This window comes from Poromitra crassiceps (genome assembly GCF_964638095.1).
Source record: "Poromitra crassiceps genome assembly, chromosome: 4".
Classification (NCBI taxonomy): domain Eukaryota; kingdom Metazoa; phylum Chordata; class Actinopteri; order Beryciformes; family Melamphaidae; genus Poromitra; species Poromitra crassiceps.
This window is the reverse complement of record NC_139626.1, coordinates 6658755-6683813: the sequence shown is the minus strand read 5'-3', so window position 1 is coordinate 6683813 and position 25059 is coordinate 6658755. Positions and strand designations below refer to the sequence as shown.

At 44.3% G+C, this 25059-nt stretch overlaps 2 protein-coding genes across 2 annotated transcripts; both read left to right on the top strand.

The window, feature by feature from the left end:
• Positions 1-12487: 12487 nt before the first annotated feature.
• Positions 12488-15258, top strand: g6pc1a.2 (glucose-6-phosphatase catalytic subunit 1a, tandem duplicate 2; the record flags this gene model as incomplete). Its single annotated transcript, XM_083634890.1, has 5 exons — positions 12488-12720; positions 12963-13072; positions 13434-13554; positions 14448-14563; positions 14756-15258. 5 exons carry the CDS (start codon positions 12488-12490, stop codon positions 15256-15258), a joined length of 1083 nt encoding a protein of 360 aa, XP_083491016.1.
• Positions 15259-22053: 6795 nt separating this feature from the next.
• LOC310775016 (uncharacterized protein) lies at positions 22054-23750 on the top strand (the record flags this gene model as incomplete). Its single annotated transcript, XM_083635092.1, has 4 exons — positions 22054-22177; positions 22483-22674; positions 23139-23451; positions 23687-23750. The coding sequence occupies 4 exons, from the start codon at positions 22054-22056 to the stop codon at positions 23748-23750; spliced, it is 693 nt and encodes a 230-aa protein (XP_083491218.1).
• Positions 23751-25059: the final 1309 nt, after the last annotated feature.

Below are 25059 nucleotides of genomic sequence, written 5' to 3'. Positions count from 1 at the left end.
TTTAAGTCATGAAATATAGCTGTTTTTGGACCTGCCAGAATTATTGCTAATGCCTTCTCTTGGCCTGTAGGTGTCACTGGCATTTCTTTTTATGCATAGTGAATAGTCTCAAACAAAACCTCCTCCACATTAGTGCATGCCTGTGCCAGGCATTTTTTTCCACCACTTTTTGGAGTTGCTAAAACGGTGATGTGCATGTTACCTTCATTGGTCATCAGGTTGCGATCATGCAAAAGCCATTTGTGCAAAGTACACTAAGAAAAGAAATGCAGAATTGATCAATTTGTGACAATAGAAATAAGTAAATTTGGTGCTCAGTACATCACAGCTGTAGAATACACCGACATACAGTCATGAAGACTAATCTACACAATAACTTCAAATAGCTTTAATACATACTAGTGCAATACCCGTTACCTCCCTCCCTTTCTCCAAATTCACCCCCTCCCATGGGTACATCTACCCAGATGAAGATTCTGCACCCCCCCAATGGGTACATCTACCCATTCCCCCCCCCCCCCCCCATTCATACATCATACTCTCCTCACCGCTCCCCCGATTGGTGCAGTACCCGTTATGCAGATGCAGTGCCTGGCTGTTCCCCTTGACCACATTCACCCCCACCTCCCTCCGTGGGTCCATCCACCCATTCCCCTTTGCCCCATTCATACATTAAGATTATTCTCTCCCACTCTTCACTGCCCACTCCCCCCCATTCTCCCCCTTGACATCACTGATGATGTCACAATGCCCTAAAGTGGCCTGTGAAGGCCTGGAAATGTAAAATATTGCTGTAGCTCCTCCCCCCGTGGGCACATATTTTTTATTTATTTATCTCGCACTGCACTCGGTCGGGTCCCTTAAGCGTACTCCCTGGGTTTCAAGTCGATCAGACCAACGGTTCAAGAGATACGCGAAGGACAGACAGACACAGACAGACACTACTGGAATTATAGTATAGATGGACTTATAGTATGTATGTATAGATATATTAAAAGCTTGACCTTTACTGTTATATAAACATACCTGTATTTTACCTAGGGAAAGTTGACAGAGCGTCTACTTCAATCTCATACAGTTCCACACTGGGAACTGCCCAGTACCACACACAGTCTTATTATACTGGTGCCCACTGAAGACATTCACACACTAGTTAGGCTACATGTTCAGGCCTGATTTATGATGACAGATGGGGGAAATGTCAGTGTGGTCTGCAACTGGTCTACAACTTTTGAGGGGTGGAGATATGCTTATTACCTCACATCTCAGGCGATGTTGAGGAGTAACGCAAAAGTACTGTAACGAGTAGTGTAATGAATTACTTTTTCCACGGAGTAATTAAGTAAAGTAAGGCATTACTTATTTTCAAGTCATGTGTAATATATTACTTTTTTGAGTAATGACCCCCAACACTGGTTACCACTGGCCCATTGGATGATTGTGGGACATGACATCTTCAGGGGGTATGACATCATCAGTCAGGGGCCCACAGGACAGACAGACGCCAGAAAGGACGGAAGGACAGCCCCACCAATCAACTATTGTGGTGCTGGGGCCGAAACGCGCCATAACAGATGGAGGGACAGACACACAATGTTAAACTCGCCTTTGGTTATGTTTAAGCAAGTAAAACGACTTAGGTGGGTGGTGTGGGTTAGGCCAAGGCCGTAGCCATAGAGGGGGGAATCTACGCACGCTCGATTCCTAGGCTCGCCCGCTATGCGGCCTCGCCCAGCTAGCCCTGCAGCTCGCATACACAGCTCGGCCGCTGCGCGGCCTCGCCCTGGCTGCTCCTTGATGGCATACTTCAGGGATGCTGGATCACATGTCCTGGAGCTGGCAACATTCAGCTGTCCATGGCTGAAGATGGGGGTCTGAAGGCAGACTCCCACTTCTTTTTTCTGACATCACTGATCACTGATGATGTCACAGTGGGATTTATGACATCACTGATGATGTCACACATCACTTGGATTTATGACGTCACTGATGATGTCATTGGGATTTATGACATCACTGGGATTTATGACATCACTGATGATGTCACAGTGGGATTTATAACATCACAGTGGGATAATCACAGTGGGACAGAGAAACAAACAGAGCCCAACCTCCCATTTGTATACTGATGATGGTAGAATACGAAATTAGACTTTTTATGAAAACTAGAAATGTCACGCTCAATAAACTTTTAACTTTGTTTGCGGCCGGCAGCTTGATCGGCTGGACTGTGAGCAAGAGTCATCCAATTTATAACCTCAGCAGGGAAGCAACCTCATTATTTCATTGGACATTGCTCACTGTTGACATTGTGACATCATCAGTGATTCATTCACTGTCATAATGTTAAACTCGAGCAGTGTGTGTGTGTCTGTGTGTGACATCACTGATGACATCACTCACTGATATCACTCGGGCTGAGCATGCACAGTCGAGCAATTGTGTGCTTCTTGTACACTTTGGGCACTGGATCCTTTCCCCATAAATCCCTCATGCATTGTGACATCATCAGTGATGTCATAACTCTTTCTCTACTTACCCATTGTGACATCAGGGAGGGTGTATGACATCACTGATGATTCATCAGTGATGTCATCATCAGTGATGTCATAAACCCTCCCCTGCTGGTGGTATAAATATAGGACCAGTAGATGCTTCCAGCATCACTGAGATGTTATAAACTCTCCCTTGCTGCTAGTATAAATAGGACCAGTAGATGTTTCCAGCTTCACTGAGAAACCAGATGGCTTCCAGATCACAGGAGGACGTCTCCTTTCGTGTCTGCCCTGACATCTTTAAAGATCCTGTCCTCCTGTCATCTAACCACAGCTTCTGTAAGGCCTGTCTGCAGAGCTGGTGGACACAGAAACTAATACAAGAGTGTCCACTTTGTAAGGAAATATCTTCACAGAGTGAACCACCTCTTAACTTGGTGTTAAGGAACCTGTGTGAATTTTTTTTAGTCGAGAGAGATCCAAGAGCTTCAGCAGGATTTGAGCTTTTCTGCAGTCTGCACTCAGAGGAGGAGGATCCCTCCTGTCCTGTCTGCTGTGACATTGGTAAACTAATACACGGGTGTCCACTTTGCAAGGAAATATCTTCACAGAGTGAACCACTTTGTAACTTGGCATTGATGAAGTTGTGTGATGCTTTCTTAGTGGAGAAAGCTCATGCTTCAGCAGGATCTGAGCTTCTCTGCAGTCTGCACTCTGAGAGACTCAAGCTCTTCTGTCTGGACCATCAGCAGCTAGTGTGTCAATTCTTTCTGGATTCAGAAACACAGACCAACCACAGATTCAAACCCATCGATGTAGCTTCAGACGATCACAAGGACAAGGGGGAACTCCGGAAATCACTGAAGACCTTAAAGGAGAAACTGGAGCTCTTCAATAAAGTTAAAGACAACTGTGATCAAACAGCAGAACACAATAAGGTCCAGGCCCGAGACACAGAGAGGCAGATAAAGGAGGAGTTTAAGAAGCGTCACCAGTCTCTACAAGAGGAAGAGGAGGCCAGGATCAGTGCACTGAGGGAGGAAGAGGAGCAGAAGAGACAGATGATGAAGGAGAAGACTGATGGTCTGAGCAGAGACATAGCAAATCTTTCTGACACAGTCAGAGCCATGGAGAAGGAGCTGAGAGCTGAATATGTCTTGGTCCTGCAGAACTACAAGGCTACAGTGGAAACAGTCCAGCGCCCCCTGCTGGACGATCCACAGCTGACCTCAGGACCTCTGATAGACAAGGTCAAACACCTGGGCAAACTGGGCTTCACACTCTGGGACAACATGAAGGACATGGCCTCTGACACATCTGTGATTCCGGACACAAACACTGCCAATCCAGACATCATCTTGTCTGAAGATCTGAGCAGTGTGAGATGTCGAGAGACACAGCTTCCTGATAACGCAAAGAGGTTTGACTACAGCTCTGTCCTGGGATCTGAGGGCTTTAACTCAGGAACTCACAGCTGGGATGTTGAGGTTGGAGACAGTACACGCTGGTCACTGGGTGTGGCAGCAGAGTCTATCCAGAGGAAGGGACTCATATGGTCTGGATTATGGGAAATATGGTGCTATGATGGTGAATACACAGCGCTCTCCCCACCACATCCAGACACTGTTCTTCCACTGAAGAAGAAGCTCCAGAGGGTCAGAGTGAGTCTGGACTGGAAGAGAGGAAAGCTGTCCTTCTCTGATCCTGATACTAACACACACATACACACCTTCACACACACCTTCACTGACAGGATGTTTCCCTACTTTAACACTTATGATCACCTGAAGGTCTCTGGAACAAAGAAAGGGAAAAAAAGAAAGAAATAGACAGGTCACTGATAATGTCGTACAATTCTAGACAACAAGGCCTGGTAAGAGTTCTGAGGGCGTTTTCACACATGCAACAATTTCTTTCGTTCCGTTCCCGAGTACGATTGCCCCCCTCCCCTCACCTCCCCCTGGTCAGCTTTCACATTACAAAATCCAGACTGTTTTCATTCACTGTTTGTACTAGGAGACTCAACAGCAAAAATCCCCCCCTCCCCCAATAATTGAATTTTTTTTTCCAGTTTTTTTTCCAGTTTTTATCTTTTTGTTTTCGCTCCAAGTGAAATGTTTTATGGTCACTCACGATTCAGTATGCTCATGGTTGCATCCCTGCTGTGGGCATAATGAGGTGAGATCAGTGTGTAAAGCAGTGGTTCTGAAAGTGGGGTCTGGGGACCCCCCAGGGGTCCTTGAGGTGGTTCCAGGGGGCCCGCAGGAAAAAGGATAATCATTTATTTTCACTAGAATTCCAACCACAAGTAACACAATACAAGCATGTATGACTTTTGGCTGTGGGTTTCATACACTTTCTATAATAAAACATTTGAAATTGACGACCCTCCCACTCTCCTAGCCCTGTGCTGCAGGATGAGCCTGGTTTTGGTCTCGTTAGGCTGATTGGGTGCAATTAGTCTCTCACTTGCCAGACTATCTATCTCCACACTTTTTTCGCACTGTACCACCAGCACAGGAGAGAGGTGCATCTGGGTCCCACTCATTGGCCTTAAGAAGACCTTCAGACCAGCCTCTTTCCTTCCTCAACATTGCACTTTTGTTCTGTTTATTGCACTTTTGTTCTGTTTATTGCACTTTTGTTCTGTTTGTTTAATGTAATTTGTCTAGTTATCTCCGCCAGAGGCGAATCGGTTCCCTCTTCACTGGTGTAGCTCCTTCATTTACGATGCCTATTGTGATGCCATCATACGTATGAAATCATAAGTGAAATCACCAACCTTCAACAATGGCATGTCAGGCGTAACATCAGCAATGATGACATTATCAATGATGACATCATCACTGTTGACATAATTGTCTTCAATGATGATGAGATCATTAAAACCTTCAACAGTGACATCAAGTAACACATAGAGTCATTCTGATGCTTGGAAGAGAAACTTCAAAGTCTTACCTTTCAGAAAAGGTCAGGCAGTTGTCTGTAACCCTAGCGGTTCAGCCACAGTAAGCATTTTAGTTTGGGTATGTAGTTTTCACCATTTTCTTCAGAAATAGGTGGCTTTAGAAGAGGTTAACAATAATAAATAAAGCGGAGGGGGGATTAAGCCTTCCAAATCTCAGGCACTATTATTGGGCCGCAAATATCCATAAGATACTTTATTGGTTTCACTCCCCCAATGTTGACTGGTGTCAGGCAGAAACAAATTCCTGTCCATTAACATCACTTCCAGCTTTGGTTACAGCTAAATTACCTTTCTCCCTTGATCAATATACAACCTGCCCTCTTGTATCTTCTACAATCTTTGCAGATTTTAATACCCTCTCCATTCATTTTAATTTACCCCCAACACATTTATTTCGTTATTTCCAGATTCGACAATGCGTCAGGCAAATTAGTCCAACATTTCCAAGTCTGCCGCCCAAAACAGGATTGGACACTATCTTGCAACTCTCTCACACCCAAAAAGGTCTAATATCTCAACTATTACATATCATCTCGTCTCTTAGAAAAACCACAATGGAGAAAATTCAGTCAGGCTGGGCAGAAGAGCTGGGTTTAGAGATATCTGAAGAGACTTGGAATAGGGCTTTATATAGAGTAAACAACACAACCACATGTGCTCGCCTGAGCTTGATACAGTTTAAAGTCTTACACCGTGTTCATCTGTGTAAGGCCAGACTTTCTAAAATGTATGTTAATATTAACGATAAATGTGACCGTTGTCATATTGCAAAGGCAGATCTAGCACACATGTTCTGGCAGTGCCCTAAACTAACAGGATTTTGGGCTGCAGTATTTGGAATTCTGTCTGACGCATTTCATATCGATCTTCAACCTCAAGCTGAATTGGCCATTTTCGGGATATCAAATGACACATCTCTGACAAATTGTAAAAAAGATGCAGTTGCCTTTGCCTCCCTAATAGCTAGGAGAAGGATTCTGTTAGAGTGGAAATCTGCTGAACCACCCAAAGTCTCTGTCTGGCTGAGTGACTTGATGCTTTTCCTCAGGCTGGAAAAGATAAAGTATTCTAATAAGGGATCAACCAAGAGATTCCACTTAACCTGGGACCCTCTTATATCCCACTTCAATAGATTAAAAACTCTTCCCTTAAATTGAACACTACAGTTGTTTTTCTCTTCCTTTTTGCTTTCTCTCTGTTGCTTTTTTTGTTTTTGTTCTATCCATCTCTTGTGTGGTACGATGATCTGAGGTTGTCTAAATACTTTCACAGATTGCGGCTGTATAGACGAACATCCATACTGATGCCCCTGTTAACCAATAATGTTGGGATGTAGATAGCTTATATTTTGGATTTCTATAAATATAGCAACAGAGCTTGGTCTCATGATGGAAGCGGAGAATCAGAACCTTGATGTTTTTTGCAATCCTGTAATTTTTGTTGTTGTTTTTTTGTTTGTTTTTTTAATGGTCGTTATTGTTGTTTTTGTTGTTGGTTATCGATATCTCTCTCTCTAGTATACCTACCTTTACTATTTGACGAGTGACTGAGAGAACCTGCTAACTACACTTTCATATTAGTTTGTTTTTGTTGTGGTTGTTTTGTTTGTCAGTTTATTTTTGGAAACCCAAAGATTGTGAAAATATCCAATATCAAACATGATGGGTGGGAGTGGGAGGGGGTGGGGGGTCAAGGGTGGGAGAAAATGAGATAAATGTTATGATGTTACCTGTATATTATCTGACTACTCCAATAAAAACATTATAAAAAAAAAAAAGAAGAGGTTAACAGTACTTGAGAAGTGGGTTTCTTTTGCTTTGGATTCATCTCTTTGAAAGATCATTTGCTGCTGAGCGGGGAGCAAACACACTTTCTGCCGGTGATCCTCACGCCTCCAGTTCCAGCCCCAGACCTGGTTTGTGGCCACCGGCATTGATGCTCTTCCCATCCACCAGTGCTGACAGGACTAGCTTCATACCTTGGGGGGGGGGGGGGGGTGAGAAGAAGTTACTGGAAACAAAGTCCATAATCACTGGAGTTGGATGGATCATAAAAAGGAGATTGTTCTTACCGGGCCACATCTGGGTGTAGCCAATTCCTACCAAGCTGGCATTATTCACTTTAGCCTGGAAAAGACAGGCATTAAATCATTCTATATAAGACCAACCAATTGAAATATATGTTTAAAATACATACTACAGCATGCGCTGGGACGCGTCATCAGTGATATTAGCTGGGGTCGTAAGGTGTTTCGGGTCTGTCAACATCATACACCCTCGCCCAGTAGACCCAGCCGAGGCCGATTAATACCCCGACCCACGTCCCAGAAGCAGCCGCTTACGGATCAGCCTTCCTACTCTGTCTGCAACGTTGCCCACGGAAGGGTCGAATACCATTTCTGGTCTTCGAAGCTTCAGTGACAAGTATTCGAATAGATTGGAAGCCTCGACGGAGGTGCGGGGCACGTAGTAACAATGAGAGGGGAGGAGGGGAAAAGACTTAAAGGATTTTCCTTTTTATTTAAATGAAAATGGATTAAAAAAAAGTACAATAAGCACATCAAATAAATTACAGCCATAGCCCATAAAAAGGAATTTGCTCATATACAGTACATACAGTAGGCCCTGGTGGCTGCATGGTCAAGCTGTCACAGTTTCAGTGCTGGTAAGTAATGTTAGATGACAGCTGTGAGGCACAATGTCCTTGTCTGAGAGAATAAGTCATAATAACTAATGTTGATGCATAATGAATAATGTTGGATTGCTATTTCAAAATACATTTCAGAAGAAAAATGAAGCATTCAAATACTGATTTGGAAATCGATTACCAATGGCATTGATTGAAGCTTCAAAGCATTTGGGTCAGCCCTACTAATAACATAACAGCGCTGACATCATTGCTGAGAAAAATAAATACTTGAAAGATGAGATGTGTAATGGCATCTACTGAGATGGCTGCTTTGCCGTGGGAGGCATTATTACGTTCCTGATTATTTGAGCCATTCTGTTCCAGAAACATAATTTACGCCCGCACTAAATAAATACTTATTCCTCAAACAGAAATAATTATTTCATCATGTTCTGCAATTAATGTTTCAATTCTATTTTTGAGATAGTTGTTTAATAAAAAAATATATAGCCTATATTGAAATGCTCAAGATGATAGGTATAACATTTTTACAGGTTGATTTTCCACTCTCACTTCCAGCAGCAGCATATAGATATGGCTCTCAGGAGATAAGCACCGGAAAAGAGCTATGAGGCCCCAGAGTGATAAATATTATGTCATCAATGCACAACACTGTGGCCGGGTTAGAGTGGAGGAGGGTGAACCCAGCTAGATTCACCCAGCTTAGCCACCATATCATTTGTAGAACAAAGAGTTTACCCACCTGGGGGGCATGGTCGCCTCACAGCTAGAAGGTCCTGGGTTCGATTCCCACCTGGGACGCTGTGAGCGCTGAAGGAGTGCGTGCCCGTCCGCATGTCCTCGAGTGCCCACTGCCCGGGTGGGGTCATCAAAAGGGCCTTTCTGTGTGGAGATTGCATGTTCTCCTCGTGCCTCTGGGGGTTTCCTTCATATAGGAACCCTACACCAAAACATGCAATATCCTGGTCGCTGAAGTGATGCCTCCTCTGGTCGTTCGGGGCACCTGTTCGGAGGGAGGGGAACTGGTTGGAATAGCGTGATCCTTCCAGGTGCTATGTCCTACCTGTGAAGCTTCCCGTCAGGTGAAAAGAAGCAGCTGGCTACGGCCCATGTCTCGGAGGAAGCATGGAGCCAGTTTCGGCTCTCCCCAGATTGACAGAGGGTGGAGCAGCAACCAGGATATATTAGCACTAATGGGGGAAAAAAATGGGATAAAAAATCGGGAATAATAATAATAAAAAAAAAAGTTTACCCACCTGTTTAGCTGAAATAATATGAATAGACATCATAGTGTGTGTCGCATAACACTGGTGGAAATAGGGGTTTTTAAGGGAGGGGACATCATTCTGAAATTGGTTGATTTTTGTTTGTATCTGTGGTTGTCTGCCTTATGACGATCACCAGCTGGGGGGTCATAGTTTTCACAATTGTTTTATTGTGAAAACAATAATACCTTACTGAGCACCAGTTCACCATAGATTGCTGCAAATTTCAAAATACACAAATTATCTAATTAGCAGAGTGATGTCTATCACATTTTGAACGTGACCTCCCCCAACCCTGCTGATACCTGTAATGTACAATCATGTACAATTGATTGAGGTCCACTAGAAATATTGCGTGAAGAATGTGCTGCTCTGGTCAGAAGAACCCTTAAAGGACACACGTGTCGTTCTGCCCCTTGACCTGCCATGTCTCTTTTGAAAGCTCAGTGGCATGTGGTGAAAGACAGCGTCACTCTGCGGGACTGCAGAGTGGAGGGAGCATGCTCGAGTTAATATTTAATGCTTGTCCCCGACAGAGAATGAATCAGTGTCATCCTGAGACATTCTGAGAAAACCAACGGCACAGAACGATATGTTGAAAAGAAGCACTTTAATGTCAATAAAAACTGTCTTTTTATTGACATTATATTGTCAATATAATGTATTTTAAGGAATGGATCAATCCAGGCTGCAATAACTTCAATCACAGTGAGTGGCCTAGTCCTCCTGGGGGGGGCTAGACCCTGCATGGACATGCAGACCAAAAGCTCAACCGAGACCATCAGCGGCCACAGACCTGTCTGCAAGAACCTGAGCGTGCACACACACACACACACACACACACACACACACACACACACACACACACACGCACACACACACACACACACACTGACACTGACACACACACACACACACACACACACACACACACACACACACACACACACACACACACACAAGCAAACTGGAGCAGATGCAGTCACTAAATCATGATGCATATGCAAACATGAGACACTGGTACAATCCAAATTGAATTCTTAACACAGATCAGATTACTGCAAAAGTGTTTCACACAAAAGGCCAAAGGTACTGGAGGTTATAACCCATTTATCACGAGTTTGTCATTCATATTCAATCAAAGAATGTTGTGCGCAATAGCTAAACACCGTAGGCATTATCTGGGATTGTGGTCGTAATAAGCTATAGACTTTGGCGTAGCTCACTGTACCAGATTTTGCCAAATTATCACTTGAAACCCTTTTGATTCCATTGAGTATTTGCTTATGTTCGCTTCTGAAATAATAATCCAACCAACACAGGTCTGGCATGAACAATACCTGGTCCAGTCTCACATGTGATGGGGAACTGATGCAGAGACGGGACTGGTCCTGTTCTGTAGAACCGGGTCTCATAAACCCACCAATAGGGTCTCTCCCCAAAAAGAACCGTGCCATGGAAATACAGAGCGGCTAAAACAAAATCACCATAGTTTTCTCTCATTTTGACTTGCATGACTATTTGTGTTTCAAACAATACAATAAAACGGATGTATTGATGAGCTTCAAGTTACCATCAGGCTAAAAAAAAAGTTGGCACTCTCCAATCCCAAATGTACATCTGGCGAAAGAGTAGAGGAGAATAACGCAGATTACAATTTCAGAACCAAGTTGAGCCACTCTCTGATGACCGCCACCCAGATGAGCCTGAGCCCGGTGTCACGCCTGGAGAAGGTCCATGCTATCAGCAGTGTGCTGTAGGCTACGATCCAGACCTCTCCTCGGGGATGATGAACTGTGGTGGGGGTTTGGCCTTTTCAGGGGCGGGCTGTCAACCACCTTTCTGCCAGGCTCTCTCTGCTCTGTATGTGATTCCCACTCTGGACTTTATTCAAGGCTGGGGAATTTGTTTGCTTTTGGGACAGTGCAGACCCTTCTGCCATCTGTAATTTCAGAAATCACCCCTCTGACAGATTTCAGATTTCCATGAATTAATCTCTTTCTTTCTTTCTTTCTTTCTTTCTTTCTTTCTTTCTTTCTTTCTTTCTTTCTTTCTTTCTTTCTTTCTTGATCAATGCAAATTCAGTAATTCAACTGCTGGCTTTTGCAATTCATTAGTCCATCTTGGTTCACAATTTAACCTCTGTGTCCCGTGGATATTAGCTGTTGTGTTATTTCTTACACCAGGTCACAAGGCCAAGTGGGCCTTGTGACCTGGTGTAAGAAATAACACTTTTATGATAGAAGTGGCCAGTTCCCTCAAAACAAGATCAAATATGAGCTTGTGTGTGTGTGTAAATTGCCCTCCCAGACTGATTTGCCATTCAGATCACGAACCCGTCCATGACTACAACGTTCCAGTCCACTGTCTTTTATCAGCAGCTATCTCTCCAGCTCCTACTCAGTCCATACCAATCATTTAATCATTGACCCCCTTATGTAACCTATGTATTACTGCAGGATTCTCCAGGTGAGACGTTTTGACCAAATCATCAAACATGTTATTACATAAGTGACATATTTATTACCCGATGACTCAACATTTTATGAAAGCTATAATGGGTTTGATATGAATAAAAAAATAAAGTTAAAAGCACAAAGCTGAATTAAAACCGCTAAAATAAAAATCGACCTATACAGAAATTACCGCTATTAATTCCTGTACTTTGCAGTTGCAGTGAAGACACAGAGAATGCACCTGCGAGTGATCTTGTTATACGACAATCTGCAGGTTTGCATGTGATTGGTTTCATTTTAGACACAGTGGTGGTGATTCAATCACAGTTAAAGGTCAGCTGACTTCCTCCTCTCTCTCGTGTTATTTCAGTGAGAAAGACGCCAATTGACGTTTTGCTTTCCAGCTAGCAATCTGTGTAACTTGTTTGTGTGCTCTCTGCCAGCTATAGAGCACCAACCTCCCAAACTCCCCTGAGTCCCAGTGTTTTATTACGCATGTACCAAGGTCCAAAGATTAGCTTGAGCATGCGTTTGGGTGGTGGGGTCCTTCTGGTATAAAACAACCAGCAGTCTCACACATAGCAACAGTCTTGCTTTTCTATCTTCACTGACACGACACTATTAGAGAATTGCCTTTGGGTGCAGTGCTATACGATGCTTGACTCCATCATGGATGGCGTGCAGGGCTTTGGGGTGAGCACCACCCACTACCTGCAGACCCACTATGCGGACGCCCAAGGCCTGTTCCTCTGGGTGTCCTGGGCGGCAGACCTCAGGAACACCTTCTTCATCTTCTTCCCGCTTTGGTTTCACCTGCGGCCATCGGTGGGCATTAAGCTCATCTGGGTGGCTGTGATCGGAGACTGGCTGAACTTGGTATTCAAATGGTGAGTGGAAATACAATCTAGTCCTTAACAAGTCCTTAACGAGTCTTCAAGACGTTAATATGATTACAAACAAACCAAAACAAATCTCAACGAACTTGGGCTGATGATGCTGCTCGCGCTCAAGAATTGTGAGTGACAGACGGTGGAAGCTTGAAGTACACTTGAAAGCCAGACAAAATACACAATAAGAGAGAAATGAAGTATAATTGAGACTAAAAATCAGTGCTGGTTCTCTTCTTAAGGATTCTGTTTGGGGAGAGGCCTTACTGGTGGGTCCATGAGGCGGCTTACTATGCCAACACTGTGGCTCCTCACATTGAGCAGTACCCCATGACCTGTGAGACCGGGCCAGGTAAGTTTGGACTCTCGCAGATTTGGAATGATTTGCGAACACGTCAGCCTTGAAAATACTAACATAATATAATATATAATATAATAAAGTAACATAATATGCATAATGAGCAAAAATGATATAGCCTGGTAAACCATCCTGATGCCTGTTTCGTTCTGCAGAACCAGAATGTGAGATCACATTATCAGGATGGTTTTAACCAGGCTACTCAAATGAGTCCTCTCATTTATTTATTTCTTTGTTTGTTTATTTGTTTGTTTCTTCATGTATTTGCCTATTTACATTTTTGAAACAACAACAGTGATGAAGGTAAATATCTGAGTGAAGCAGACGCTGACATATGTGTGTTTGCGCTGTGCAGGCAGCCCCTCTGGCCATGCTATGGGAGCCGCTGGGGTCTACTACACACTGGTGACCTCAATCCTGGCTCTCACCACCAGCAAGAAGAAGCACGGGAACAAGAAATCCACTAACAAGAGCTGGTGAGTGGTCGAATCCATGTTCGTATAGTTTGAAAGAACTCACATTCTGCTTCTCTTGTCTGCCTTGATGTTGTGTTGTTTACCATTTTACCACTCTGTCCCGTGCCTATCGCTTAGTTTAGACACCCTATCTGTTCACTGACGTGGTTGATAATTGACTTGTGAGAAGCCAGCTCATGGCTGCATGGAGGAGGGGAGAGCGAGAGATTACATGAACTGTTTTGACGTAAAACCAGCCTGAATGACATCGATAAGAGAGGAAGAACCGTGTTGTTATATTGCTGTAAAAAGCGTGCTTGCTTTTTCTTGTAAAAGCCAGACTCATTCAAATCAACTGTCTCCAGTGGCTCCACCACCCTGCCTTCAACGACAGCAAGAAGGCACACGCGCGCACGCACGCACACACGCACGCACGCACGCACACACACACACACACACACACACACACACACACACACACACACACACACACACACACACACACACACCTACACACACAGAAGCAATCTGCAGTCACTAAATCATGATGAATATGCAAACATGAGACACTGGTACAATCCAAATTGAATTCTTAACACAGATCAGATTAGTGCAAAAGTGTTTCACACAAAAGGCCAAAGGTACTGGAGGTTATAACCCATTTATCACGAGTTTGTCATTCATATTCAATCAAAGAATGTTGTGCGCAATTGCTAAACACCATAGGCATTATCTGGGATTGTGGTCGTAATAAGCTTATAGACTTTGGTGTAGCTCACTATTGTAGAGTTCCGGGCGATGAAAGGACCCAGACTCTAGTTTGGGTTCTTGTACGGGGCTTGAAGGGCCCGTATTCTCGTTCACATTCTTGTCCGGGCTTTGAAGTGAAGTTCTCTGAATTTGTATTTTCACAGGTACCTGAAGGCCATTCTGTGGACACTGTTCTGGGGAGTCCAGGTGTGTGTTTGTCTCTCCAGGGTCTTCATCGCTGCTCACTTCCCCCACCAGGTCATCGCTGGGGTTCTCACAGGTCAGCATGGGAACATCTGATCATGCAATTTAGGAACATTAGGAACAGCCTGCATAATAATTCAGTCTGTCATCATGTTTCAGTCTGTGCCTATAGGGTGAGGCTGATTTTCCAGCCTATGCTATTAGACTATTTGATATGTTGTTACATGGTGCTGACCCGAGCTTTCCCGTGTGATCGGACCGCTCCTAGGGATGATCGTTGCCGAGGCCTTCAACAAGATCGAGTGGATCTACAGCGCCAGCATGAAGAAGTACTTCTACACCACCCTCTTCCTGACCTCCTTCGCCGTGGGCTTCTACCTGCTGCTGAAGGCGGTGGGTGTGGACCTGCTGTGGACCCTGGAGAAGGCCCAGAGGTGGTGCGTGAAGGCCGAGTGGGTCCACCTGGACTCCACTCCCTTCGCCAGCCTGCTGCGTAACATGGGCACCCTGTTCGGCCTGGGCCTGGGCCTGCACTCGCCCCTGTACACCGAGGCCAAGAGGAGCGGCGGCACCTCGGTCAAGGTGGGCTGCGTGGTCAGCTCTCTGCTCCTGCTTCACCTGTTTGACTCCTTCAAGCCGCCCACGCACACCGCAGCCCTCTTCTACCTGCTGTCCTTCTGCAAGAGCGCCACCGTGCCGCTGGCCACCGTCAGCATCATCCCGTACTGCGTCAACAGCGCTCTGAGCCTACAGAACAAGAAGAGCTTGTGAGCTGCTGGTGCACACAGATTAACACCGAGACTAATGCAATGGGAGATTACAAAACTCTTCTTCTGGTGCTTATATTGCGTTCATCTTACCAAATGACAGACAGTAAAAGCCTAAAAGAGATCAATGGAAAGTGGTCATTGGCCCCATTTGGACACTGAATTCTGACAGTTCTGAACACTATGTATGTGACACTACCACTTTGATTCCAACGACCTGGGTCGGACCAGAGTTACTTGACCAATGTTCAACACGTCTTTTTGTCAATTCACACCAAGTCAGTGAACACGGGTTCATCTCTGGTCATGACAATTCAGATAAGGTCACAACCCAGGAGAGATGCGTAACAATTAGCATAACAAATAGCACCCCAGGTGCAGGTGGTGCCATTCACACTGAAATTAACCGTTGTCCGACCCTGGTCCAACTCACCTCTTGAGGTGCGTCGCCAAGCTGTGTCGACAACCCAGGTTACCCCTCTCATACCCCAAATCACTGGGAGTAACCCTGGACCCAGGGACCCAGGTTACCCCTCTCATACCCCAAATCACTGGGAGTAACCCTGGACCCAGGTTACCCCTCTCATACCCCAAATCACTGGGAGTAACCCTGGACCCAGGTTAGCCCTCTCATACCCCAAATCACTGGGAGTAACCCTGGACCCAGGTTACCCCTCTCATACCCCAAATCACTGGGAGTAACCCTGGACCCAGGTTACCCCTCTCATACCCCAAATCACTGGGAGTAACCCTGGACCCAGGTTACCCCTCTCATACCCCAAATCACTGGGAGTAACCCTGGACCCAGGTTACCCCTCTCATACCCCAAATCACTGGGAGTAACCCAGGTTACCCCTCTCATACCCCAAATCACTGGGAGTAACCCTGGACCCAGGTTAGCCCTCTCATACCCCAAATCACTGGGAGTAACCCAGGTTACCCCTCTCATACCCCCTTTCATACCCCAAATCACTGGGAGTAATCCCGGTTGGACCGTTGGTGTGAAAGGGGTATAAGTGAAAGCACTATCCAGCATACAGTGGCACTTATAAAGACCCCATGTTTTGGATTTATTACAGTATGATAATTTACAAGTGGTTCAGATTTGAATCCTGGACCAACACAGGGGTCTATAGCAAGTGAATGTTTCCTGGCAGTTTATATGTCAAACCTCATTGTAAAGAGAACAAACTCACTCAGGACTTTGTGTTATTTCAAGTGTAATATTGGTGTATTTTAAATGCTATTTGTGCCTTTAGAAAATATTTTTGGAATTGTGTTGAATATTTTTTAATAAAACTATTTTAAAACATATTCAAAGACTTGGTTCGTGTTTAACACTGCGTCATGTAATCGCATGAATATGTCCTGCATTGCCCTGCAATCAGCATTATTCCCTATGGATTACGTTCCCACAATTAAGATTAATTCAGTCATCGTGTGCTTTTGGAATCAACAAAGTCACACTAAAATGAACAATTTCTTTTGTAAGGAATTTACAGTCACAACGAACAATTTAGGCCCCACACACACACCCGCACTCGCCACTCACAAATCTATTAAAATGTCATTACTTTTACCTCCTGAAAAATATAAAATCTTTAGATAGTGACTTCATTGTGAGGCATTCATTTAAAAAAAATCTCAGATTTTTGAACAAATAAAACAAAATAAAACAAATAAAAACTTTTGAATTCTCCTTCTGCGTGTGGCCTACCCAAATATCCAGGAAATACATCACAATACTTTCATTGTCACTTCAAATTGAATTTACGCACGCACACACACGCACACGCACACGCACACACACACACACACACACACACACACACACACACACACACACACAAACACACACCCAAACACACACCCCTCCAAAAAGACATTATATGTGCCATAAGTGACTGTTGTATAAGCCCACGTTGATGAGATAAAGACACCATTTGGGCAAACCCGAGTGAGAGTCATCTAATGATTAACTCAGCACAGCAGCAAAGCCCTCGTGGCCTTTACTGATGACATCGATCCGAACGTCACACAACTGTCTGCCGGTCACTCTGTGCGCGCACAACTGAGTCCAGGCTGAACATTCAATATTTGTCCGGTTGTGTTGTGTCTTGTGCGCGCAGAACTCAGTCCAGGGCAGGCTGAACATTCAATATTTGTCTGGTTGTGTCTTGCTACACAACAGCCCCGATGAAAGGCTATAGTCATGGAAAAACGTTTGTGTTTCACTGTTGTGCATTTCAACAGAAGGTCAAGCAGAATTCTTTATTTCGCTACAAGGAAATTTACTTGGTGTGGTTGGTGCACAACAAGTAACATACGATAAATTAGAAAAAATATACGATGTATAAACAAATAAGATACTGTATAAAGAATATTAAGATTCAAAGATATTAGGATATAAAGATAAATATGAACAGATTTAGATATAAATTATTCATGTCGTGGGAAGATGAATACAGGTCTAGACCAGTGGTTCCCAAACTACGCCCTCACACATTCAACCTCGCCTCTACCCCCTCAGAAGGTAGGCCTATTAATTTTTTTTGGATACCCCAACGTAAGTGCCAGTACCCCTGGGGTACACATACCCCACTTTCAGAATAAACCTTCTAGACTAAGCTGCTGATGAAAACATGCGGCCTTCCCAAATCAATGCACACTAAAGACAACTTTGATGGGCAACCAACGACGCACAAGGATTTCCCTCATCATTTTTGCTTTCTTCACACAGGAACATATTTTTACTTATGCTGTACAAAAAGACAATAAGAAAATCTATATGAATGCAGGCTGTTGGTTTTACTGTTATTCATGTTTGTATTCCAAGGATGATGTGACAGATATAGACATATATGCTTACAGGTTATATGAACTCATTTAATTTGAAATCAATATTTTGGATCATTTTAAAGTTAACCAATATCTAACATCCATCATTCACCTTTCCAGTTGTGTGTCTGAGCAAGTGTGTTACATCATTCCTGCATCGGTGTTTGTGTACAGTCCAGAGTAAACCCTCATACAGATGGAAGTGGGTTAGGGTTAGTGGGTTCCACAGGACGTTTGGCAGCACCACCAATACCCTGAATGTCAAAGCCTTGTTTCCAAATCGGGCCAGACGTTTTTGCCTAAAACGAGACATGACCCAGATTTCATGATCCTCTGTCAACTGTTTTGTAAGTGTTTAACCTTTCATTCTATGGAATGATACAATATCACTATCAAAATACAGCTGTGATCTCCCCATCTATGGGTTTCACATCAGTCAGTCTTGCCAATTTGACCATTTATGAGAAGTATTGTGGGTGTGGGAAAGCTAAAGAGAAGTATTGTGGGTGTGGGAAAGCTAAAGAGAAGTATTGTGGGTGTGGGAAAGCTAAAGAGAAGTATTGTGGGTGTGGGAAAGCTAAAGAGAAGTATTGTGGGTGTGGGAAAGCTAAAGAGAAGTATTGTGGGTGTGGGAAAGCTAAAGAGAAGTATTGTGGGTGTGGGAAAGCTAAAGAGAAGTATTGTGGGTGTGGGAAAGCTTAAGAGAAGTATTGTGGGTGTGGGAAAGCTAAAGAGAAGTATTGTGGGTGTGGGAAAGCTAAAGAGAAGTATTGTGGGTGTGGGAAAGCTAAAGAGAAGTATTGTGGGTGTGGGAAAGCTAAAGAGACAGTGCAACATGCCCTGCATGAAAGAGAAGTAAAAGAGAGAATAAGGAGAAAGAAAGAGGCCAGGTGGTTTGACTACCGATTCCCGAACCAGGGTAACTTCTTATTCATTTGCCACTAGAAAAAGGTTTTTGTTAAGTGTCTAAGAGCCCTTAGCCTCAGCCAAACCAGCCACACCTGAACAATCACACCCAGGTGGTGCTAATTAAGTGTCTTAAAGTGGTAATCCACAACAGCTGCGCTGCAGCGCTGGATAAGGTAATCTCACCATGAATGGAATTCATGAGCGAGAGAAGTCTTCCAAAGGGACAAAGTGGAAAAGGGGCAAATACATTTAAAAATGGTCTGAAATAGACCAAATATTCCCCAGCACAGTCAGGACAGGTAAGGGGGGACCTGCCAAAGGCGTCTGATAGTCTAGGTCAGTGGTTCTCAAATTTTTTCACATGAAGGACCCCTAAACTGACAAAGATTAGACCACGGACCCCCATTTGATGGGATTTTGTCCCACGGTCCCCCATATGATAATAAGATTGATGCTTTCAGATATTTTATTACAGAAAGTGTATAAAACCCATGACCAAAATAGTCATTGTGTTACTTATGAATGGGATTATAGCGAAAATAAATTACCCCCCTTTTGACTGAGGACCGCCTGGAACCCCCCCAAGGACCCCTGGGGGTCCCCGGACCCTCATTTGAGAACCACTGGTCTAGGTGGCTTGCATGAAACAATGTAAGATAAATCAAGGTCGAAATGATTGCAGTAGCTTTGAATTTATAAACTGAGAATCATGCAGTCTTATTGAGATTGTTTTAGACTAGGGTTCCAGCCCCGAGCGCGGCCTCACCCGCAGCTCGGCTGCTGCGTCTGCGTGGCCTCACCTGCTCTATTGGCATGCGCAGCACACAATTGCTCAACTTTGCATCACTGATGACATCACAATTGCTCGAGTGACATCATTGATGATGTCATGGACCTTATGACATCATCAGTGACATCATTACTGACCAAAATCATCACAAATCTCACAATGCGGGACCAAAAACATGTCCAAAATCGCAAACAGCCAATCAGAAACAATCCTCCAACAACAGACAGGCAGGTCTGTGGGTTTGTCTGTGTGGTTAGTGCAGTCGTCTGTGTTCTGGTAGACCAGGGGTCAAAACCTGCTATGGGAACCCTCCTTTGCAGTATAGTTTATTGAAGAACATTTATTTTAAAACTTTAATATCTTCAATGAATTAGAAGTGTAATAAAAACAAAAAATGTGTTGTTACTGTATGCCTATTGCCACTTTTATTTAAATACAAAAAAAATTGCTACCCAAAGATATGTGGACATCCTGGCCTTGAACCCACGAGCCTTACCTCAGTAGGCAACTGACATACACAGTGTGCCACCAAGACACTGCCAGTGCTACTGTGTTTCTCCTCTGTTGCTGGACAATTTGAGCAATAAATCACCAGAAATGGCTGTAACATAATTGAGCTTCTAGTTAACTTAGTAAGGTGATCTAAGAGTCTAAGTCCATGTGTGTGATGTTCATGGTTCATACTCACAACTCTTCTCTGGGCACTTTTGTCTTTCCTCTGGCTGTCACCATTCAAAAATCACTGACGCTCGAACCCACGACCTCAAGGGTGACTGAGGCCTCAGTGATGCAGGGCAGCAGGCCAACTCTCTGTGCCACCTGCCCTCTTAATGCAGGTTTTCTCAGGGCTGGCCTGTTGAGCTGGGTGGAAATTGAACAAACCGACTGGATGCAACTGCATGGTTGGCCTACGCCCTGTTACTAATCTGCCTCTCTGTGTGTAGAGCCATCCTGTGGGCTTGGAACGTGAGCTGGACTCAACCAACTTTGCACATTTTCTAAAATAAACTGTTAAACCTTCTCTGGAGTTGGTGTGGTGGTTTCAAAACTGGTCACTCTTAGAACCCCTTTTTTATGCTGCTTTGCAGCTCAAGATATTTATTTTAATGTGAAGATTAAACTGGTAGAAATTCATGGGGATATCTTTTAAGGGGGTAAAAATCCTATTCACCTGTAGTGTCAAAAGGGCGTGGCCATTTTCAGGTTTTTCGTCCCGGCTAGAGATTTTGGCACACATCCCAAGTTGTTCGCAGGGGGCATATTAACAGTTCAGATATTCTCCCGCTGAACGGTCCCTCCTACGGTGCCAGTGTCCAGACAGGCCCCCTGAACGGTCCCGCCTATGGTGCCAGTGTCTAGGCCGGCCTCCTGAAAGGTCCTGCCTGTGGTGTCCGGGCAGTCCTGGACGCCCTCTGGACATGCGGCGCCTGTTTGGCCCTGCTCCCGACTGGCCGCCTAAGTTTGCCTGCCCCTTCTCCGTAGCCCCTGCTCACTCCCTCCATGGGGCGGCTGTTCTTAGTTAAATTGACACATTTTTTGATGCTCGGTGTTACTGCCCCCCCGTCATTCAGACGTTCACTTTATATTGACTCCCAGCAGGGCAACATCTCATTCCACAGTATAAAGCAATATCAACATCTGCAGTCAAGCAATGGTGTGCTCTGCAGTTAATGAATGCATGCGTTCCTTATAACAGTGGTTCTCAACCTTTTTACAACAATAGTACCACCTCGGAAATCAATAAGAGGGACCCGCACCACAGGTTGAGAACCACTGCCTTATAGGGTATTAAACTTGTTATGAGAGAATACTCAAAAGTCCTCCAAAGAGGCAGTGAGAGCTTGCAGACAGGTGGAGGCACTGTAACAACATGCAGTGACAGACAGACAGACAGACAGACAGACAGACAGAGACACACACACACACACACACACACACACACACACACACACACACACACACACACACACACACACACACACACACACACACACACACACACACACACACACACACACACGTACACACACGATTTGACAACACAAATTGTACTGCCTAGAAAGACCAGAGGGTGGCAGTAATGTGCTAAACGGCGTAAAGTCTGCCGAAATTTGAAAAGAAAAGAAGACTTTGTCCCTTGGCAAAATGGTGTCGCGATGTTGTTTATGTTTGTTGTACCTGCAGTAAAAAGCATATTTGCCGATGCTGTTGTACACAATGGACAGAGCTTAAAGAAAGTCGTTAATCGGGAAATGAGAAACGATGTCAAAAATACAAGTACTGCGGGCGTTTGTCGCCGAGAGACTGGCAGCAGCTGCGGAGGAGATCTTCAGTGTTGTCCAGAGGATGATCATGTTAGCAGAGAAGAAGATGCTGCACACGGCAGGTTTGTCCATTTTCCCCAATTTGTTACCAGATTCATTTAAAGATATCGACTTTAATACTGAGTATAACGTGCTAGCCGTTGGGCTAAGAGTTTCTAGCCTTAGCCACACTTTAGTGGAGTGCGGAAAATGTTTTTAACATATAAATAAAGACAGTAATCAACAACTGATAGCCTGTACTTTTGCCAAATATAGGGTACATCATACAAATGCTGGGAATCAAGGACCAAACTTCAGCCAACTCTCCCAATACTTAAGTCACTGTATGAGACACTGTGCTGATTTAGCATTGCTTGTGTTTCTCCAGAAATATCACCTGAACAGCAGAGGGCACTTGTTGACAAGCGACTAACGGAGGTGGCTGAGGAGATATTTAGGATCCTAGAAATGACGATGGGTGAATATGAGGCCAACGTCCCCCAGTCCCACCAGGAGATCGATCACCAACGCAAATTGCTGGATGCCACGTTGACAACGGAGACACATTCACACGGAGCAGGTCTGTCAATTGAATAACGGTTTGTGATTTGTGTTGCAAGAAATATGAATCACTTTCTGTTGGCATTGATTTGGTTAGTTTCCTGCTGGCATCTCATTTCTCAGTAACTATTTTGCTATTTTTAAATTATCATGTGGAATTTTACATACAAAGCGATATGATATCACTAATTTCTCTGTTATTGATTAATCTTGATTTTGTTTTTACTTTATTTATTTATTTATTTATTTATTTATTTATTTATTTATTTATGTATTTATTTACGTCAACCAGTTGAATTCTCTACCTTTGCATGAAAATGCTTCAAAAGTGTTGCTTGTTGATGAGCTAATTGCATAGTGGGGCTTTCTTCCCCAAGCCCATACCTTCTTTGAAAACATTCACATGTACTTGGCTGTTATCGTTATCTGTCCCCGGTCCCCATACTTTTTTAAGCTGAATTGTATCGTTGCTGTTCCCTTCAGGCACACTGCCCCTCTCTGGGTCTTCTGGTGAAAAGGAGGTTCCCCATGAGCAGCAGCAGTGTGAGAAGAGGAGCCCCAATCAGGCTCAGAAAACCCCGGACATATCTGAGTTTATCCAAGCTCAACCGTCAAATCTTCACCAAACCCAAAGAGCAGAAAAGGCCACCTCAACTAAAAAGATGGAAAAAGAGCCTGGAGGAGAGCGCCGTGGGGCATCAGAGCCCCTTAGTGAGCAGGAGGTCCTGTCGTCAAAAGGTTCTGAATCAGGGAGTGCAGGGCAGGATAGTGATGAAGAGCTGAGTGAGAAATGTCAGTTAGTAAAATCAAAGAAAAGAAAGGCATTTCAGAGACTGGGACAAAGTCAGGGTACAGAGTGCTGTGAAATGTGTGGAGGGTCTTTCCGCAAAGGTCTTTTTGTGAAGAATATGCAAAAGCATAAAAGGGAAATTGACACAACAAACACAAGCCAAAAACCAGGAAACAGTCGCTGCCGAGTATGCGGAAAGTTTTTCCGGTATAAACGCTCTTTTCTGAAACACGTGCTGAAGCATGAGCAGAATGCAGATCTCTGTGGTGTTTGTGGGAAACACCTGGACTCTGATGAGAGCTTAAGGTTGCATTTGCAAACCCACAATGAGGAAAACAGCTGTAAGGATCACACGATGGACGAGAGACAATCAGAGGCAGACTGTTCTGAAGCTGACAGTGATGAGGACTGGAAGGAAACTGAAGGTACTGAGAGTGACGATGGTGACAGCGATGAAGATGAGACCAAAGAAGGACCTCAGTTAAGAAAGTTGAAAAAGAAAGGGTCAAACAAACTGAGACCTCAGAACAAGGAGTGCAGCGATTCATCCCTTTTGAAATATTCCTGTAAAGTGTGCAGCAAGTCTTTCTGCTATAGGGCCTCTTTTTTGAAGCACGTACAAGAAGACGAGAAGGACGCAGATCTTTGCGGTGTGTGCGGGAAACATTTTGAATCTGAACAGAGCTTGAGGCTTCACTTGCAAACTTACGTTAGAACAAACGATTGCGAAGTTTGCGGCAAACACTTTGACGGCCATAGACAACTGGAGATGCACGTGAGAACACACACGGGCGAGAAACCTTACATTTGCACTGTCTGTGGCAAAGCGTTTGCTCAAAATGGAAATCTAATGGGGCATATGAGAGTGCACACAGGGGAGAAACCCTACGTCTGCAGTGTCTGTGGCCAGGCCTTCAGCTTTAAAGAATACATGATGGCCCATATGAGAATTCATACCGGGGAGAAGCCGTTCCTCTGCAGCGTCTGCGGCAAAGGGTTCAGGCAGAGGGGAACTCTGAAAACCCACATGATGATCCATACAGGAGAGTCAACGCACAGCTGCAGCATCTGCGACAAAAAGTTCTGTAAGAGCGGAGCGCTGAAGATCCACATGAGGTCGCACACAGGAGAGAAACCCTACCTGTGCAACGTCTGCGGCAAATGCTTCCCCGCCAGCGGCTCCCTGACCAAACACATGGGTGTCCACGAAGGGGAACGAGCGCATTGCTGCAGCGTCTGTGGCAAGGGGTTCTTGCGGAAAGAGGATCTAAAAAGACATGTTCAGATTCACAGGGACGAATCCACACAGCTGACGTGTCTCTAGTGGTGAGCCGAGGTGATGCTTGTCAAATCGTATTGTGTAAAGGTTTAAGAGCTGAAAGGCCAGTCTAGTCAAGAAGTAAACTAGATTGTACATGCATTTTTACTGGTTATGTGCGAATGGCTTCGCATCACGTTTTCAAACAGCATATTTATGAAATGTAAATATAGTAATGATGGCATTGGCTTGCCATGTTCAAAACATATATGAATTAAAAGCTCTGATTTTCCAGAACTCACTGGACCAGAAAAATGCAGCTTTAGCTCTTATACCCTCTAGAATTATTGGCACAT